The sequence below is a fragment of the Gavia stellata genome, chromosome 1 (genome assembly GCF_030936135.1).
Source record: "Gavia stellata isolate bGavSte3 chromosome 1, bGavSte3.hap2, whole genome shotgun sequence".
Taxonomy (NCBI): domain Eukaryota; kingdom Metazoa; phylum Chordata; class Aves; order Gaviiformes; family Gaviidae; genus Gavia; species Gavia stellata.
Genome location: NC_082594.1, coordinates 58,851,449 through 58,871,107, shown reverse-complemented (window position 1 = coordinate 58,871,107; position 19,659 = coordinate 58,851,449). Strand labels below are relative to the sequence as shown.

The following is a 19,659-nucleotide window of genomic DNA, read 5'->3' as shown; positions in this document are numbered from 1 at the left end:
TCCACAGCAAAAACACTCAAAAAAATCAAATCCATGATTTTCCCAGTGCGGCTGGACAACCTAACAATGGGAGAGGAGAAGGATTTTAAGGTAAGCTACAGATTTCAAATTTCAAAACCCAAATCCTCCTGTGTTACCCAAGAGGCGAAAGTGGTTTTGACCTCTCAATTCTGAAGAGCCAAAGGATCCCAACTGATCTTGTTCTGGGTTGCTCAGGAAGCAAAAAGGAAGAGCAAAACATCCGTAGATCTTTTGCTTCTCATTTCCTCCCTGAAGATCAATGATGCAGAGCATGCACTAGAAAGGGATGCAAAGGGAGACTGTGTGGGCATTTCTTAGTCAGTATACAACCCCACAGGAACCATCATCAGCTGGTATAAGCTACAGCGGTCACTGGCTGCTGTAACTTGGACTGATACAGAGAACCGTGAGTCTTATTAACTGATTCTCAGCGTTTCTTCTTCTCAAATTTCTCTCAAATACCTTGCTAACTATGCACAGTGGGAAAAGAGATCTTCCTTACACATGCTCCTACTTTACAGCAAAGCCATCTGAGTTCCTACCTTCCTCCTCCTGAGCTGCTCCAAGCTCAGGAGAAAAAGCAGGAGACAGAAGGACAAGAGTAGTCCCCTCTCACCCTGCAGCACAGGAGGGACGAGCCAGCAGACACCCAGAACACCCTGGCTCAGACAGAATCACTTCTGTCTTCAAAAAGCAGTTTTGGATGTGATGCTCCCTTACGGCTTTGCTGCAATGATGGGACTGAGCCAAACACTCCCAGCTGAACGCCGCAGGCTGTGGCTCAAAGACAGCATTTTCTACTCCCACAACCAAATGCTCCCAGTGGTGCTCCCAGCAGAGACAGACTGGAGAGCCTGGTTTGGACACTCCTGCATGGGCTCAACGCTGTTCCTTCTGTCACCTGGATACCAATACATTGGAGTTTACTGCTTTGTTACAACAAACTACCAAACTCCACTCCTTAAAAACAAGCTAGATTTATAGGAGACCCCGTCAAAACAAACTCTTAAGGTTGCAACCAACAGGACCGGCCCGGATTTATCCCACATTAACCTCAGGGACACAGAGCTACCTATCTTATCCCTGCTGCTTAAAGAGGAGCTGGGGGCCCTAACTCCTGCACCTCTGTTCAGGCAGATGAATCCAGGGCACTGAGCGCTCCCTCAGCTACAGCAGTTCTGTGGTTCTGGCCTGACCCACTCCAAACTGTGACTTTGGCCTCAGGAGCACAGGTATGCTCTTGGACACACCGTGACCAAGGACAGCAAATACCAAGTGACCTGGCTCAAGTTATCTGTGTGGATCTATGATGAGGAAGCTGCAGGGGATCTAGATATTAGTCACTCTGACAAACAGCAGTAGTTGCAACACAACATGGAGAAGAGAGCCAAGGCCAACTGCCTCTGCCTTACCTTTCTTTTGACCTCTTCCTCATCATCAGTCCTGATGCATGATGGGTCATTCAGCAAAGGGCTGATCAAGGGAGATGACTGCTTGGCATCAGGGCTCAAGTTTGGAGATAAAGACATATTTGCCACCGATGGTCCTCCTTGGGAATTGATGGAAAGCTCTGAAAGGTGAGGGCTGCCAGTCAGAGAACCTGCTAAAAAAATGGTAAAAGAGACATCAGTTAGGACAAGCTCTCTCTAGAAAGTACCAAGAACAGTTGCAACCTTAAGTTGCAGCATGTGAAATTACACTACAAGACACAGCCATCAGGGTCCTCAAACCAGTCCAAATGGACTCGAAGCCAGAGGAACTGCATCCGCTTGCATTAAGCAAGGGACTGGAGCATTCTTTTAGCTGATGAAACTGGCTGAAATTAGTGTCTCTGTAGGGAAGGGATCAAGGCATACATGACTGAACTGCAATATTTACTGCTAAACATCAAATTAATACCAAATTTTTCACCATTGTAATCCACTCTATAAAAGAGAATAAATACAATACGGGAGTCACCCTAGGAGTGCCATTCTTTCTAGCGAAGTAGAACTTCAAAGACTCAAATCAGTACTTCATAGGGAGCTACAGAACACAAGTTAGAACAAATTTATCTAGTGGAAGTCTAGAAAAAAAGAAATGATGACTTTCTACAGCAGTGTTGCTGCTAAGACCAGTCAGATCTAACATGAAGGGAGAAAACTACTAGTTCCCCAATTTCTACACACAACACAAGTATGTATATTATACCTTGTAGGTCTTTCCATGCTCCTCTGATTGTTTGGGATGGAAATGCTAGCATTACATTTACATAAGAAAAGCAATACTTTTAATGCACAAAGCATGACAACTTTAGATTATTACAGACATAAAGTCCCATTTAATTCAGGATTAAAAATATTAAAGAATTAGACAATTAATCACACTTCCATGGATTCATATACACTACATCAAATATTACTGAAATTAGCATTTTGTCATCTGGGAGGCAGCCAGACTACTGACTGCACAAAGGAAAGAGTTTGCCAAAAATGCCCAATGTTCTCCCAGTTATCCCCTCCTCCAAACCTCTGAAAAATCTAAACCTGTTGTAGAAGATAGATCTGTTATGTGGAAGAACATTTACAGTCTGTACCGTCTTGGCATCATACATTAAAATCCAACCAAAAAAATGTGACAAGCTCTTGATTACCACAGCTAATAGGCTGTCTATGATTAAATGTAAATGACTTACATCGCCATATATAATTAAGGTCAAATACATTTTACTATCATGTGTTTATGTCCTCCCTAGATTACGATAGGTAAGTGTTCCTGTTGCTACAACACAGCTGAAATACTCCAGTAAACAGAGGCACCAATAAATATAATTAGGCCAGTAGTGAAACCTATTTATTCTCTGGAAGAACTCAAGATTTATTGCTAGAACAGGAATGTTTTCCAATTCTAAACCAGTTCATATGTCATTCCTTTGAAAAGAGAAGGAAAAAAACAATACAGTTATCAGTTTACGTAATCATGACAGTTATGTAGCCTATTATAAATCAAAGTCAAAGCAGTATTTGTCTGAAATAAAGGTCTGTATTATTACAGCTAGCAAGAAAGAATTTACCAACAATTTCACACTAAATCAATGTTCAGTGAAATTTGAGAAAATGCCACAGCTTGTTACACAAATGTCAATTTTATTGACACTAGCACACAACTCTATACAGTGTTTTAAAAAGAAATTGAATTCATCATTGAGAAATACTGAAACAGATTAATAGCAAGGTTGTAAGTTTAAAAGTACTTAACTCTACATTACAAAAGACATAAGAAAAGTGGTATCACCTCAAATGTGGAAACAAATTCTGGCACTATGCTTGTCATACGACAGCGAATAAATGATTTGCACCTCTGTGAGAAGTTCACAGGCATTATAGTCTAGAAGTTAAATAGCACCTATCTGTGATAGATAGATATATCGACATATCTATCTACCTATTTATAATCCTAGATCTAACTTCTGATGTACTGGAATTTTTATCAGTACAACTCAAGTACTTCAAACTATAAAATATCAAATGGACAATGAATTAAAAAGACTTCCTAACCTACATTTGGAAGACGTGATTTGGGAAAAATATTATAGAAAGCATCACAAAAAAAATGTGCCTGGTGGCTTACAGCATTGAGTATACACCCCATTGATTAAAGACTTGCACACCAATACATCACTGACATTCTCAAAGTTATTCTGCAGCAAGATGAAAGGCTGCAACCTTCTTTTTGGTATCAATGTGGACATGAGCAGTGACCAAATCCAACCAAGACCACCTACAAGCAAGAGCTCAGTTAGACCCCATCTGCCAATATGCTGAACAAGTGAAAATTAAAGCTAGGTATAAGAAAGTGACTATATTACAAAAGGGCCTCAAAATGCTGTTATGTCAGCATATTCTGGGGCCTAATTACAACAAACACAGCCATAAAGATTGGATGTTATTCTGGTAAAGGTGGGAAACAAACTCGTTCTGCTGTGAGAAAGTCAGTAAGTCATGAAGAAATGAAAATGGAAGATCTTCTCTCCCCCATCGCCATCAATCAGGACATGTCATGCTGACGGGTCATGGCAATGCTGCGAAGTGACTTTCTCTTTTTCATGGAGGTGAGGAACAAATAACTTGCATTAACCAAATGGTCTTTTCTCAAGTGTTTCATCTGACCTCCTGCCACAGAAGAGTACATTCATACAGGCTCTACTCATCAACTACACGCTACACAGTATAAACAGAAGCATGAGGGAGAAGACCAATCTTATTTACAAGGTATTGAAATTCCTCACATTTTACCCTAAAGGATTCCTTGATTGACAGGCAATTATTAGCACTTCAGTTGCCAGACATCAAGTGGTACTGCACAGCACATCAGAGGCCTAAAAGGTTTGTGGCTGGTAACATGGAATTGGCTTTGCTCGTACTTCAAGTGATTTTTATTTAGATTCAGACTTGGGCCATCTTTCAAATATAATGGAGCCAACTATACACACACAAACCAAGAGACAAGTACAAAAGGATGTTTATCTAAGGATTGCTTGAGCACAGACTAAAATTATATCCTTAGTAGAGTGGGCAGGAATTAAGCCTGTGCTTGCTTCAATTATTTTCTGAGCTTGGTGTTTAAGAAGAGAAACAAACACTGGTTAAGCACAGTGACAAATAATGAGAATGCACTCCACCACAGTATGCCAGATTAGCCCATCAGTGCCAAAATACCTGGAATGGTTCTTAGTTCCACTGAGCTAGTTTACTCTCCAGACATTGGGGAAAGGTGCTGCTGTAGAAAAGGTGACATAAGAAGTGCCCAGCTGCAGAGGGTCCAGCTGTGATCCATCCCACCACCACTATCTGCTTTACCCTAGGCTCCCATCATGCACAGATATTAACCCATAGGAACTGGTGCTGAGGTTGGTGCCTATGGAGACTTGGGCTGGCTAAGCTATACTGCTTTAAAACATGCCCACTACCAGGGATAAAACAGTTCAAATCAGTACTTTTCAGTCGATGAAGAAAGTCCCTCCCAGAGGTCAATTCAAATCATAGGTGAGCTGAACTACCTGCTGCCTTTTTCTCTTTTGACTACATAGACAGCATTAGATGACATGAAATCCCTAGTTAGAGACTTTAACGTAACATCTGAGGGCTCCCCTCTTTGTGAGGAAGATAAATGGGATTCAACGTATCCTGAAGATAGTCCTCCTCTACTCCTTTTCTCCTTAAACTGCTGAGTAACAAACTCACACCATTTAGTGTCCTGCATCTGCTTCAAATGAAGCAGTTCCCATCCCTAGACACTGTGTTTTAACAGCAAAGAAGAGTACAGCAGTGTTAAGATGCTCTCAGATACGTTCCTCTGTGGAGTACCAAGAAGTGAAAATGACTTAATTATGGAAACAGAGAGAAAATAGCAATCATTACTGAAGGTGACTGAAATTCTGCTGGCAAACTTCATGTACAGCTACAGTGCTCACTCTAACCCAGCTGTTAAGGGTTATATTGTTCTCAAGGTTTATAGGTTTATTATTAGAAATGAAAATGTCTCAAGAGCCAGAAAAGTGCCTTTTTCAATATCTGGAGCACTTCAGGGCTTATTCTCTCTTAGGCCTGCTCCACAGGCTGCTCTCTAGTCAGGGGAAGCTTGTGACAACCAGATCCCAGTTACTCTGCTTATAGGGCAGATGAATGTTTTCTAAACTCCAGACTGGTAGACGAAAGCCAAGCTGTTGCCCCTTTGTCCTTTGCATTACTGAGCATACCACTTATGAAGGCTCTTTAATAAGAAAGTATCCGACAGAGCTGCCGGTGCTGTGACCACACAGTTAAGTCTAGCTTAATTTTCCATAGTCACATAGGTTGCATACCTCTAACTGCTACATAAAAGTTTTGGTCAGAGAAAACCACGTAATACAAAATGACATGGGGGACAGATAGCACCAGATGAAGTGGCAGGAGTTTTCATATGCACTTCACTGATGACTGAAGTACCTTAGACTGGAAAAGAGTTTAATAAGGGTATCCATCCTTTCTCTCCCCAGCTGTAAAGCAGGCACAGTCACACTGCTGAGCTAGAAGAGATACGAGATGGAGATTCTGCTCTGCTCTCCCTCAACGCAAGAACAAACCCCCAGTGACTTCCATGAAAGCTCGAGGGGGACCAGTTCATCAGGCTGCACTCCTCTTCCTCATTAAAAAACAAGCTGGAGTGCTAGATACAGTTTGTTAGAATTAAAGATCTTGAAAAGTAGTTATACATCAACCATAAATTTATGTACAAACATCCCTGTACACAGTACCAAAGAATTTGAGGAGAAACAGGAAGAAAAAACAACTCAGGAAGAGATCCGATGTCACACATAACCAATAACCCTGCCTGGCTTGAAGAAGAACATGACAGGGAGAAAGGCTTCCTTTGACTTCACACCTTCAAAATGTGTGCCCAAGGCAGGAGTGGCAGGGATTTAGGAGAATGGTGCACCTTCTCAATGAACCAATTTCCTCATATCTAGGACAAAGCATCAGCCAGCAAATGGACAGAACAATTAAACCAGTGAGAGTTTTACAGCAAAATACCAGTTAGAATGAGTAAAAGCCTTCAGTACAGGTAAAACTAAAAATAATAATAAAAAAAATTAATTCCATGCATACACAGTTAAATGGCTTGACATGCTTGTTGTCTCATCAAGCTTAGTGTTGGTTTAGTAGCCAGCAACCCCTCCAGCTGGTAAAAGACCATGCTTTATTGGTATACTGCAGTATTAGACAGCGGTGAGTGTGAAATCAGACAGTAACTGCTGTTGGCCTACATCAAGTTATACTCACGTCTTAAGAACAAAGAGTGAACATTACAGCCTGGGAAGAACACAAGGTCACTGGGCATCAGTCCTTTGTCTAGCCTTGATCTTTCCAGACAGAAATAGAGCAACGTATCGAAGGATTCCCTGCTGTACCCAGGGTTAGGGTTGGTTTGCTTTTGTTTGTTTGTCTTTAAACCAACATGAAACAGTGCTACAATGGAATTGAAAATGTTCAGCCCCCATGTAAGCTTATGCCACAGATACTGTCCATTTCAACCAGACGTCTCCCCAGGACTGCAGTGATCCTGCTTACGAGCTACGGCAGGTGGACTTGATCATCGCTGGGTGCAGCCTTCATTAGGAAATGAAGGGCAATCTGATTGTGCTCAATGGAGCCCAAATGCCGTGGAAAACAGACCTTCTTCCCCCCTCCCTCCACTCTTCTGCTCCTCAACATGGTGTGGTTTCTCAACTTGAGACTCACAACCTGGTGGGGGTTTTCTCCAATTCTGAAGTGAGGAGTGCTCTGTGAGACAGGATCACTGTAATAAGAGGAATTAGGTACTCCCAATACAAATAGGTATTTCTGCAGTAAAAGGACATTGAGACAGTGCTCCAAACAATGCAAGGAACAGAAGATACACCATGCTTTGAGGATAGACAGAACATTGAAAAGGCTTTTTCTCCCAGAGAGGTACATGCTGACAAAACAGTGCATACAATGAAACAAAAAATGTTTCTCTTTAAACGGTATTTAACAAATGACAAAAATGAGAATGAAGTCCCCAGCATTTTCAATTTTAAAAATTAATTTTGACTATTGAGATTTATTAAAAAAATCTATACATGTGCACACAAAGAAATCAGGAAAGGGCTGGATAGGTGAAACACTGCCAAGCTTATGAACTTTTGTTAGTGGGTCTGGGTGAGTTTTTTAGCAGGAAAGGGGAAAAATAAGGATTCAGCTAATCAAAGATTTTTAAGTGCCTCATAGAAAAGCAACAGGCATGAGCTCTAACATTCACTGAACTAAACAGAGAGATCTACCTCTGATCTTGCTGTAAACCATCAAAAGCAAAAACCTGTTTTCTTCTCAAAACAGGATTTGCAGCATTTTAAAGAAAGCATCTAATCTAATTTTAACAAGATTGAAAGCTCTTGAATCAGAAAGCATTCATTTTCCTTCAACCTTCCATGTTCAGTCAGTGACAGCTGTATCATTACTGGCTTTAGAGTTAATTTTTATCAGTAGGAACTATGGACTTTTATGGTTCTTGGGGCCAAAACTTTAAAAAAAAAAATCATCACTAAAAAGTACACCTTAAAACTCTAATCATTCTAGAGTGAACTCAGTATTTACCATCATGTCATGCAAATTTATGATCCTAAGGTCTTTACCTCCTTTACTGTAGTAACACCACCATTATTTACACTCATACTTGTGAAAAACATGCCTGTGAATACACAGCTCAGCCAGGCACACGGGCTTTGCAGATCTCATAACATTTAAAAGAAAGTGCTCACTGCTTTTAATAACAAACAACATAAACCAAGCTTATTCTACATGCTCTTTATAGACCACAAAATTAGAACAGAAGACAAAATACTCTAAAGAACTGCTACATGTCACTCAAACTAGGCTTTTTATTCATATGATGCCTTTGATTTTTCAGTAGAAGTTCTGTATTTTAACGTATCAATGGCACCACACAGCCTAACTGTAGGGAGGAATGCAGGAGATGTTTTTGTTCAGGATCCACATGTTGCACAAGAATTATTTCCCTTATAAATAAGATTTGTACCCTTGCCTAGGTATATTTCAGCAACTATAGCAATTACTAAAATAGAAGACGAAAAATTTTATTAATTTCAATTTCCTAGGATTTAAAATTTCCTCCTTTCCAGAACCTGACAGCACGGGCAAAAATTTTTTCCTAATGTAGCTTCACTGAAACCAGAGTCTGCTGCTACACACATTTGAGAAATGTTACACATCAGTCTAGTCTTTGGGATCTCCTGATATTAACATTGTGCATCAGCAACTTAAAATCAGAAAGCCCCAAATCATCATCATCATCAAGCAGGAGACACGAACAAGCAGCTGGGTTTCTGACAAAAGGACTGTTCTCCTACCACTTGTGTCTGACAGCAGCTAACAAAAGAAAGGTATATATATTAAAAATTTTTCAAGAACATTCAATTTCCCTCATACACTTAGGGTCTCTCGTTTGGTATGGAGAAGAGGATTGATCCCCTAAATGAAAAGGAAAGAAATCTGCTAAAACGTACAGGAGCTGCCTTAAGAAACTACACCGTTCAGAGAGAGAAGCATTATTGGAAGACTAAAAGGGACTTTGGCTTCCTTCATTTTATATTACACATGCCTGAACACAGAACTTCTTTCCTTCACACCTTCACACTCACTGTCCTTTCCAGCCAGTAACAACCACGCTGCTGAATGAGGTGGATCTCCAGTGGTCCATATCCTTGGACCACACACATGTGGAAGTTGGGAAAAACTTGGATTGTTAATTTGTTTTTCATCATTAGAAGTTAAATTGCAGCAATTAAAATTTCATTCCAAAGTCACCCCTCACAGCAGTCTAATGCCTCATTATGACAAATGAAACTAGTTAAACAAACATGGTATTTGACACAATTTATAGGCCAGACATCCTTTCTTCTGTTGAAGAACTGTACCAGGAAGAGCCACAATTCATGCTAATTGCATATAAATCATACTGATGAGATCTGAATCACTGGTTTTCAATACTCAAAATCAGGTCTGCTTCATCATTTCAACTGATCAACACAGTTCTTGCTCTCTGCATACCCAAAAAACTACTGGGGCTTTATACTCTCAGGAAAAGAGTGGAAAGCACACTATGCCAAAGGGAACTGTAAATTAATAAGGCTAGACATTTTTAGTGTGCATAAGGTTATTTCCTATTCTTCCCCTTTCCTTTTTCTTCCCAACCCTGAAGCCCCCCAGAAGAAACTTCTAGTTGACTATGGAGACTCTGCATGTGCGTGTGTTTATTGTGGGACAGAAGACAGAATTTAAAACATCTCTGTTTCTTAGTGAAGAAAATAAGGAGCTATAAACAGGTTTTAGATCTGTCTACGCCATTTTCCATTTGACTTTCACCAGTCACCACCAAGTAATTGCACGTACAGATAGAGAAACCAGAGAGGGAATTCTGGCATGAATGCTACTGCTTCAGAATGAATACAGCTACTTCAACTAATAAAAGCTGCTCCACAAACACCTGTGCAAACAGAAACCAGCCCTACAAATATTCAAGGGGGAAAAACCAGGTCCTAAAGCAGTCTGGTCTAATAATACTAGCCCCATTTAGTGAACTAATTCACAAACCATTGTTTTTTCACCCTTTGTTGGGTTCTAATGATTATGTTCAGCATTTCCAATGCTGCTCTGACAAGAAAAGTCTAATTTTGCATGCCCTTTACCTTTGAAGCAAACTGGTAGATTGATTTATTTTTTCAAATTATTAACATGCAACTCTTTCATTATGCTCATCCACCTACTTTGTAACTGATCGCAGCTCCATATAGCTCACGTAATGTACATGCAAATAGAGCAAACCTAAAAACTTTGTTACATGTTGACATTTTTCAGCTACAGAAATTTCTCTTCCAGTTTTTGTTTTATATAATTTTTATTTAGCATGCACTACAATGGTTAATGGGATGGCACATGTTAGGCAGGCCTATGAGCTATGGGTGATTCGAGACAATGGCAGCACTAGGCGCAAATCACCTTCAGAGAACACCCCTCTCGGTCATGTACAAGGAATATGTTTGCTAGGGGATACGGACCTAAACCGAAAACAGTGCAGTCTAGGCCATTCAGATATCAATTATTCAAAACTCCATACCTGCAATATCCTACGTAGGTCCTGGCTCCTACATCAACTTGCCACTATCCACGTTTCCTTCATCTAGCCAAATTTATTCCCCAATTTTATATCCCAGGTCACTGAGGAAAACTAGATTCTAGGAAAGGCTGATATGAAAAAAAAAAAACCTCCAGAAGATCCCAACAGGACATAGTATGTTTGAGCTGCTGGTGAGCTGGAGAAAACTTAAAATTGTCTGATACAATTTTTTTTCATTCACCGTAGCTGATGATTGAACATGGTCAAGTACTTGGAATAGCAAAGAAAGAATCAGAGTGCCTTTTATTCATAGATGAAGTTGCTAACCACATCTGCAAATTATTTTGGGACAAACCTCTAAACTGCTTTTGCAACTAGACTCCATATTCTTCCAACAACGTGGACAGAATTGGTTCAGCACAGTGATAAGCCGTCTGGAGAGCCCAACAAGAGGCTTCGTCCATGTCCTCTGGAAGGACAGAAGATGGGTGGCTCAGGACTACTCATTTGGAACAGACGTAGCTACTCGATCTTGCTGTGATTCAGCTCCTTCATGTGTAGCAACAGCGTAAGGATATGTGGGCACTTCAAGAGTATGGGATTTAAAAGTTAATTCTTGTGAATAAAAAAATTCAGAATGGTGACTCTGAAGTACCACCAGCCACACTCCAAAATCTACTGGAACTAGTAGGAGAATCAAGTCTTTTACTTGGTCTATAGCTACCTCTGTTAGACTTGAGACACAGGTATGCTTAGACCACTGCCGTTGACCAGGGTATGCAAATCAATGCTTGCAACGACTAACTTGAACCGACAGGCTCTTCTTCCCCTGTGTGCTTTGTGAACTAGAACAAGAACCCCCCCACCTCATCTCATCTGCAGTCTTGCCCAAACGTTTCTGTCCTTTCCTCCAAAGCCCTTCTGTATTTGTTGCACAGAAACAAACTCCCAGATGAATTCTGAGGGACCTGATCCTGTGTGAAAATGCGGATTTAAAACTGCTCTCTCACTTGCCCTTCTTGGCAAGCACTCAGATATGAACCACATGTCTGGTGGAGGAATTTGGCCCACAGACTGTTTTTAATTAAATGCTTGTCTACTGATATTAAAATGAACTTCACTGGCATAAGAATGCTGCAAAAATGATTCATCCTAAATGAAATTATTTCCTATGTAGTTTACAAACTTTATTTCTTCAAACTGGAAGAATTCCACATGGGTTAAAATGACAACCACTTAAACATTTAAAGTTGAAAAAATGCCAGATGATAGAAAATAGTCAGAAATAAATCCTCGTATTTCATTTTTGAGAATAATATTCAAAAGGAAAAAAAAAGCTGTTGAGATACTTTATTAGCAACTAAGCTAACTCCAGCTACCAGCAGGTCTGTTCTTGTAAAACTATAAATCCATTATCTTTGTAGGCATATGAGAGAAGAAATCAGGCCTGAAAACGGTATTTGAAAGGATGCAAAATAGTAAACACCATTTATAAAATTTTATAGTTACTTAAATCCAAACAATATGAAATCTATCCACTTTTCTTAAGTAGCAGAAACGACTGCAAATCCTTTTGTTGAAAATCCATTACTTGAACTCTAATTTTACTGGCTAACAAAGCAATTATTCATCTGTCCAGATTGCTATTACTTTACTGTATAATATAACTACTGGTACTTTTGCTGCACTGGCAGCAGAAAAATCAAAAAGAGACTCATGCACCCACTCCCCAGGCTCACACTGTCTGCTCACACATGTTTCAACTAGCTGTATTTCATCTTAAATATTGAGAAGTTCAAGGCAATTATTTTACAGCTATTCTAAATCCAAAACACAAGCCACCTTCTTTTAGAACAATATACAAGCAAGCTTTTCCCTAATTATCAATCTTGCTGTTTCTAGATTCATGCTTTAAACTGCAGGAACAAACGAAAGCATTCCCTGACATCAAAATATCACTGTCTGAAGAGATGCTTTAAATCATTCCTGTTCAAATAAGAGGTATCTAATCTTTAAGAAAACCAACAGACTAAAGGGGATGAGCAGGTTAAAACTTATATTTACATGAAGATATATTTTACTACAATAAGTAAAGCATATAACAAGACATGCCTAACTACTGTAGGTATCTTTTTAAATATCCTTCACTCAGATTAAACTCTGTTAAAATGTGCATAGACCAAGGCATTAGAAAAATTAAAAAGACTTACTATTTTATTAATTTTGTAAAAACGATCTTGAAAATTTTATATTGTCTAGATTTACAAAGTCCTTAAACTTGTTCATCAGTACTTATGTGGGTGGATTCATCATTGCAGCATGCATGTACTGCATGATGCAGATCACTGCAAGTGACCTGCAGTTCAGTCAATGCTGTTGTTCATCACTTAAACTTCCCAAATTTAGTTCCCTTCCACGACAAGATAAATATATAAAAGTTAAAATTAAGGCCAGTGTTAAAAAGCACATCTTGTCTCCCAGCTCTAGTAACTGCAGGACACCTTCCATACAGGAGACCTTTCACCTGGATTTTCTTAATTAACTCAGAGAAACTAGAATCTATTTTATTAGTATACAGCCTTAATTCTCAATACTTCTAGCCTATGAAAAGGAAGTGTACAAAGAATTAGTCTCTCTGTCCTTCTGCACATGTGCCAAAATCTTGCTACTCTATGTACAGTACAGAAGACAACCAGCCTGGACCACAGTTAGTCCCATCATTCTCTGTGTCAGGGGATGAAAAATTTATGAGGTGGCACTCTTAAAAAAAATATCCTACGACAGACTAACTGGATCCTGTACAGATAAAGACTTTTCATGATCAAAGCAAAAAATAAAATCAAACAGCCACCACCTCCAAACCCCCACCAAAAATCACCCACAACAGAACTTTGATGTCTCTGTGAATAATTCCACTGAAAGAATAAGGGGAAAAATCTCTTGCAATTAATCTTTATACTACACTGAAAAAGGACAGAATCTAAGTTTTTTTCACTTGAATTATATCTTTCATCTTGTTCTCTTTCTTGCCCAAGGAAGAGTTTGGAGTTTCAAAATCTCCATCACCACATCAGCCTGTTGAACTCATGCAGAAAAAGCCAGTATCGTCATTGCTCCTGTATGCACGCCTAATTTGTACCCTCAGTTCAGCAGTTAAGATCATAAAATGGGTTATGAAGATGAGTAGACCAACACATTCTTGCTGTGAAAAGATTTTCCAGCATATTTCAAGATTTCAACAAGTCTTGGTCTTGAATATCAAGCTGCCTGCGTTTGGCTGTAAGTTTAATTTTTTTTCCCTAACTCTGTTGAGGCACTCATAAGTTGCTCTCCTTATATGGGAGAGAAAAAAAAATTGTAATAGACATACAAAAGAGCACAACGTACCTATTTAATTTCATTTTTGTTTGTTTTGTCAAAATAACTAGTCAAGCGTCAAAGAAGCTACATATATACCTAAAATACGACTTCATACAAAGAATAAGTGAGTGTATAAAGTCTTACAAAGGTACCTAAATCAGTAATAATTTTCCTCTCCTCCTGCCTTTCAGAGGAGATGCATTACTGTTAAACTTCACTGAGACTTAACCTTATTATTGTATTTCTAGCATCCCTTCCCTCTGGCTGGTCAGTATAATGATATCATTTGAAATAGCCCATGTGCTGAAATTATTACCAGCCACTCTTCACGAGCCCCAGAAGATGCAATCACTCTAATAAGCAATCACAGTATCCACTGGTCTCACATGCCCCGGTCCCTAGCAGCTGAAGACCTGCACACCATCTTCATCACTGAGGCCAACAGACACATCCTCCTCTACCTCCTCATCAAGCTGAAGGCTTCCAAAGGAATACTTATTTCTAGGCATGGGAGAGGAACTCAGCACAATGGGATTTCCAAACACCAGGGGATGAGTGAAGGGGTTAATGATTTCCGAGTCGGAATCGCTAGATTCTGTCCCACTGCTGGTGGAGCCCTCCATCATCTGGATTGCAGTCATGTGATCCATCATGCCACTGGCATGCAGCGACTGCACGACTGGGCTCTGCTTTGACTGTGCGCCAGCTGGCATACCGTTGGCCATCATTTTGCCTTCTGGAGAAGACATCTTAGCCACCCCGTCTCCTTTACAATATCTCTCTGATCTATACTCCTGCCCAGGGGCTGAGGATATCTGGCTCAGGATAAATGGATCTGTAACTGATTTATTGCAGAGATTTGGGATTTTCTGTGCACGAGCCTGCTGAGAACCTGGAGAATACCTGCCATACCCATGGCAGCTACCAGCATGGCTTTCCTCCTCCCCAGTCCTCACCCTGCAGTCATGCCCATTTTCTGAGACATAACCCTGAGAGCCAGTTCTACTCAGGCTCATGTTAGGGCTTGACCCTTTGCTACTGGGAGGCAAGGGAGTGGCCAGAGGACTACGGCTTCCTGGGCCTCTAAACATTTCGTCAACCAGTGAGCTGTGCCTTGGCATCCTGGGGCTTCCCCCAGTGTAGAAGGAGAGATTAGCTGGGTTCTCATCAAGGTACTCTTCAGAGAGATACTGGGAAGACTTTATAGAGGCTGAGGAATCCCTGTATCTAGTTCTATTGCAGTTTTCATCTCTATAGTGAATATAGGCACCACTGGTCAAATCACCCTCATAATTGTCATTTGTTTGGGAATATGACCGGGTTATTTGTCCTCTGAGGAGATCATACTCGCTATCTACATCACTGCAGTCAATGAAAGGAATGGAGGTGCTGCTGCCATGAGCAGCCCTGGAAGCTGGACCTGTGCTTGGTTGCTGTGACTGAGGTCTGTTCTGCTGCATCCTGTCCTTAGCAGCCTCCTCTTCTTCCTCCACTGTTGACACCACTGTTCCATCCACCTTTCTGCCTTCCTTTGGGCTCTTCTTCAAGGAAGGGCTCTTGTGCTGTCCAGCGTCTTCTGTTGAAGCCTTCAATTCCTTCCCTTGCCGGCAGCTCTGCACTGCTGCAGCATCATTGTCGTCTCCATAGGCAAAGCTAGAGCTCTGGAAAGATAAAGGAGGGAAGGCAAGGGGGAGACAGAGCGGGAGGGATGGGTGGAGGGGTGGGAGGGGAGAGGTTTGGGAGGGAAGGGAGCCAGGGGGAAAAGTCTATGTGTAATTATGCACCAGAATTTTGCACTGTATCTTGCAGCAACATAGGAGTCTCTTGAAAGCGGAAGAGGTAACCCAAGCTTCAAAATGAATTAGAAGAAAAAAAAGGAGGTCTCTGATCTTAAGAACAGAAAAACACATAAACTAAGCAAGGGAAGAGAAGGCAGACAGAATGTGGTGATATGTAAAACGGGGTATTTGAGGTGTTTCAATGCCCTAAGGCATCCATCAGCACTACGAACATCAACCTGTTCTCACTACTGTGAGAAGCTGGATGGACAAAAAAGATAAACACATAAGACAAATCTTGCACAGCCTACTTACATACACTAAAAAAGCCATGTGTGGGCTTTTGAACACCCCACATTCAATCCCTGAAGCATACCTGCCACTAATTCCTGGGCTGGCTTTTCTGCACACAGAAATATGTTGCGTCTGCCCAGTAGCCATGCTCTATCTACCTGAGTCAGTCTTAGCAATACTAAAATGCTAAAAGATATTTGAAATGGGCTGCATTTATAGCAGAATTCTCTGATGTTCTTAGATTTGCAAGAATGAGAGACCCTGTGAATATCAAAAGGAAGCAATGCAAGGAAGGTGAAGGTGCATGTAGCATTCTTAAATACATTAACCTAGTAGCTTGCTCCTGCCATTTAAGCTCTACCTAAATGTAAGGTTAGATGATTAAAGGTTCGCTTCCACAAACACAGATGAGCACAGAGAAACACAGGCAGGTGGAGCAACCCCAATAACCTAGTCAGGGAAATGGAGCTCCCTGACCTGGCTCCTCCTGGGCTGTCCCAGTACAGCCATCAGCCCATGGTCTGGGTGTGTCTGGGATGCCAGCAACTGGAGAGACCAGAGCATGTGCATATTGATTGAGTGGGTAGGTCAATGTGCAATTGCTAGCAAACATTAAACTGGACTAGTTGGCGAGTAGGATAAGAAAGTTGGGAGCCAAGTACTGGAGCAGCCGTAAGTCAGGCCACCCACTGGAAAGGCCATGGGGCCTGGGGGTCAGTTACCGGTAATGTCATAACTCTGGACCAGCTATTGGAGAGACACCTTTGATGTGCATGTGTCTGTGCATGAGGTAACTGGGAACCAGGGTACCCAGCAGTTACTGGGTAGGCTGGGTGTCCAAGATGAATTACTGGAGGAACCCTTAGCGTGTGTGTGTGCGCGCGTATTTGAGTACCGACAACTGGAGTGGGGCTGTCAGCCTTGGAAGCTTTTATGTCCAGGTACCAGCCACTGGGAGACCTGAGGATCCTGAGGCCTGCTACTGGATAGACTGAGTATCTAAGAGTTGCAGGAGGGATCCGTATCATATATATGTATACATATTTTCCACTTATGAACTTTCATCCTGATCAGCCAGAGAGTGGAACAGGGTGAGGTCACGGGCACTGTTTGTGCTTGGGGGAGTGCTGTTTTCTGTTTGTGTTTACCTGTGTGGCTGGCTGTGTGTATATACATTGTATATGCACATTTATGTGGGTGCCTATTGCGAATACAAGCTCAGCCTTATTACTAGCTGGACTTGGGAATATGCAGCTGCTGCAACCTTGCCAATATTGGGCTACTGGATTTGCAAACTCCTAATGCATAACAGCTATTAACATAAGACAAATACATTAGGTATCTACCAGAGATAATGGCTTAAAAGTCCAGAGCTGCAATTTTTCTGAGGAAATAATTCTTCTCCTCCCTGATTAATACAATAAAATACCTTGTCATGGGCAACTAAGACTCCTCAGTGAAAGAAAATAATTAAACTTTTCCCAGATGCAATAACCAGGTAACAATCTAGGACCCCAGCACTAACACTTGGATTGCAATTTTTCAGATGGTCATTAGTACAGCTCAGACAAGCTCACTATTTATATTTGTCTGGTTGTCTGGAAGCAATGCTGTTCCACAGTGGAAATGAACCTGTTCCACTTGAAAAACCTAAAACTTACGACACTCAGGGCTGCTCAGCTCTCAGTTAAATGGAAAGCAAGCAGAAAACTATGTTCCTAGAGTTTCAAAACAGCAATCAGTGGAGGATAATCTAACAAGAAATGTTTGAAAGCCATGATCCAGGGTTTTCAACATCACTGACTTGCTTTGGCACCTCTGTATGCTGTTCTGAAGGCTGTGCAGTCAGACTCCTGATGGAATGAATCTTGCTGTGTTTCCTGGAGATAAAAGGAAAATCACAGTAAAAAGCCATTTCAGTTTTTTCTACAAATAGGAATCAAGAGACATGCCTCCTTTAAAACAAAATCTTTGAACAGCAGCTTTCATAAAAGTTTGCTCTAAAACAGATTAACGTTCCTCCTTTCTGTAAAATTTAAATGTGCTATGTGTTGCAAACATACCATCATAAGAACAGGGAGAGGCACTGAAGCAAAAATGGTCTATCACCAGAACATTAGTCATAAGCAATAAACTGTGGTCATGGTCTTTGTGGCATTTTGGCCATTACTTTCAGCTCACCACGAGCAAGATGAGTTCAGACAGAACTGAACAGAACTTGCCCTAGCAAGTTGGAAGCTTTCCCTGGAGACCTCTCCCTTGGGGCTGGCCATACCTATTCCTGTTACTTTCAGTTTTGTTCTGAGGTGAGTAAGTCTGTTCACATACACTAACAACATCCCACCAAAGAGAGTGCAAATCAATACGGGAGGAAGTTACCTGTGATGGTAGGACACTCACTGCTGAAAAACAGACTGAATACTATTGATTTTAAGTAAACTATGGGTTATGCAAACTTCTGCCAAAACATTCAGGAGCAGGGGGATATTATACAAGTGATAAACTGTCAAACCATCAAAGAAGGAATTTTTTACTTGGACTGGTGCCAATATCTTAGAATATAACTAACTGGAAATCATGACTTTTCTTTGATTAAAACATATTGGGATAGTTCATTGATTTCTCTCACCTTTCAAACTGCACTTTTTTGTGCCCTCCTTCTTTAACATAGTCAAGAACTTGCTTCTGAGTCCGACCACTGGAAGAAAATCACAGTTAAAATATTTAATACAATATACCACCTGGTCATCATAAACATGTATGTGGCCTGCATATGAAGTCACCAGAAAAGTATTTGTCACTATCAGCAGAAACTCACCTAAGATAATAAGGAAGGGGACCTGGTCCGATATACACAGATTTTTATCATTTTGCATGTTACTTGCCTCTTTTTTTGCTATGGAGCTACTTTTTGATGCCATTTCAGAACTGCTTAAATTCAGTTGTGTGCCCTTTACAGGGTACTACGTTACTGGGAAGTCACCACAATAGAAAGCAAAGCAGGAGTTAAGTTTTCCTCTCAAGAACAAAAAACATTCTTCAATCCTTTTGAGTCAAATACCAGCCTTACCTGCTGTCAGTAAACTCTGGAACCAAGCTGAAAACCACTGAAATGCACTTCATGACTCACCTGCTACTATTAAACACATCAACTAAAGATACATACATTTTCTGCAGAGATTTAGGCTGGAAATCCCTTTCTCCCTTTCTGCTACAGGCTATGAAAAAGTAGTGAGAAAGCCCAGCACTTCCTATTTTGCAAAGTTTATAAACTTCAAAGGGAACTGAGAGCAGTAATGGAAATCCACACCTCCAGAATGCTCAGTAGAGAACCAAATCCTTTCCATTCATTAGAGACTTTCAACTAACTGAATTACCACAAGGCCTGGAGAAAGTTACTGAATGGATGTAGCACAGATCACAGTAAGTGGACGATGTAGCCAAAACCTGCTTTCCAAACCAGGAGGTAAGTTGAACACACCTACAGTCTTCTATTTACTCAGGCAGAAACTTAACAAGTTATAGCTTGTTT

The 19,659-nt window shown here is 40.8% G+C and overlaps 1 protein-coding gene across 1 annotated transcript in view; it reads right to left on the bottom strand.

The window, feature by feature from the left end:
• Nucleotides 1–19,659, bottom strand: part of FARP1 (FERM, ARH/RhoGEF and pleckstrin domain protein 1) — a 173,386-nt gene that overhangs the window by 30,755 nt on the left and 122,972 nt on the right. Inside the window, exons 10-13 of the mRNA XM_059831559.1 lie at nt 18,757–18,825; nt 17,923–18,007; nt 15,476–15,716; nt 1,434–1,621 (exon numbers count right to left, since the gene is read on the bottom strand). Coding sequence (XP_059687542.1) covers nt 1,434–1,621; nt 15,476–15,716; nt 17,923–18,007; nt 18,757–18,825 — 583 coding nt within the window. The remainder of the gene's footprint in view (nt 1–1,433; nt 1,622–15,475; nt 15,717–17,922; nt 18,008–18,756; nt 18,826–19,659) is intronic.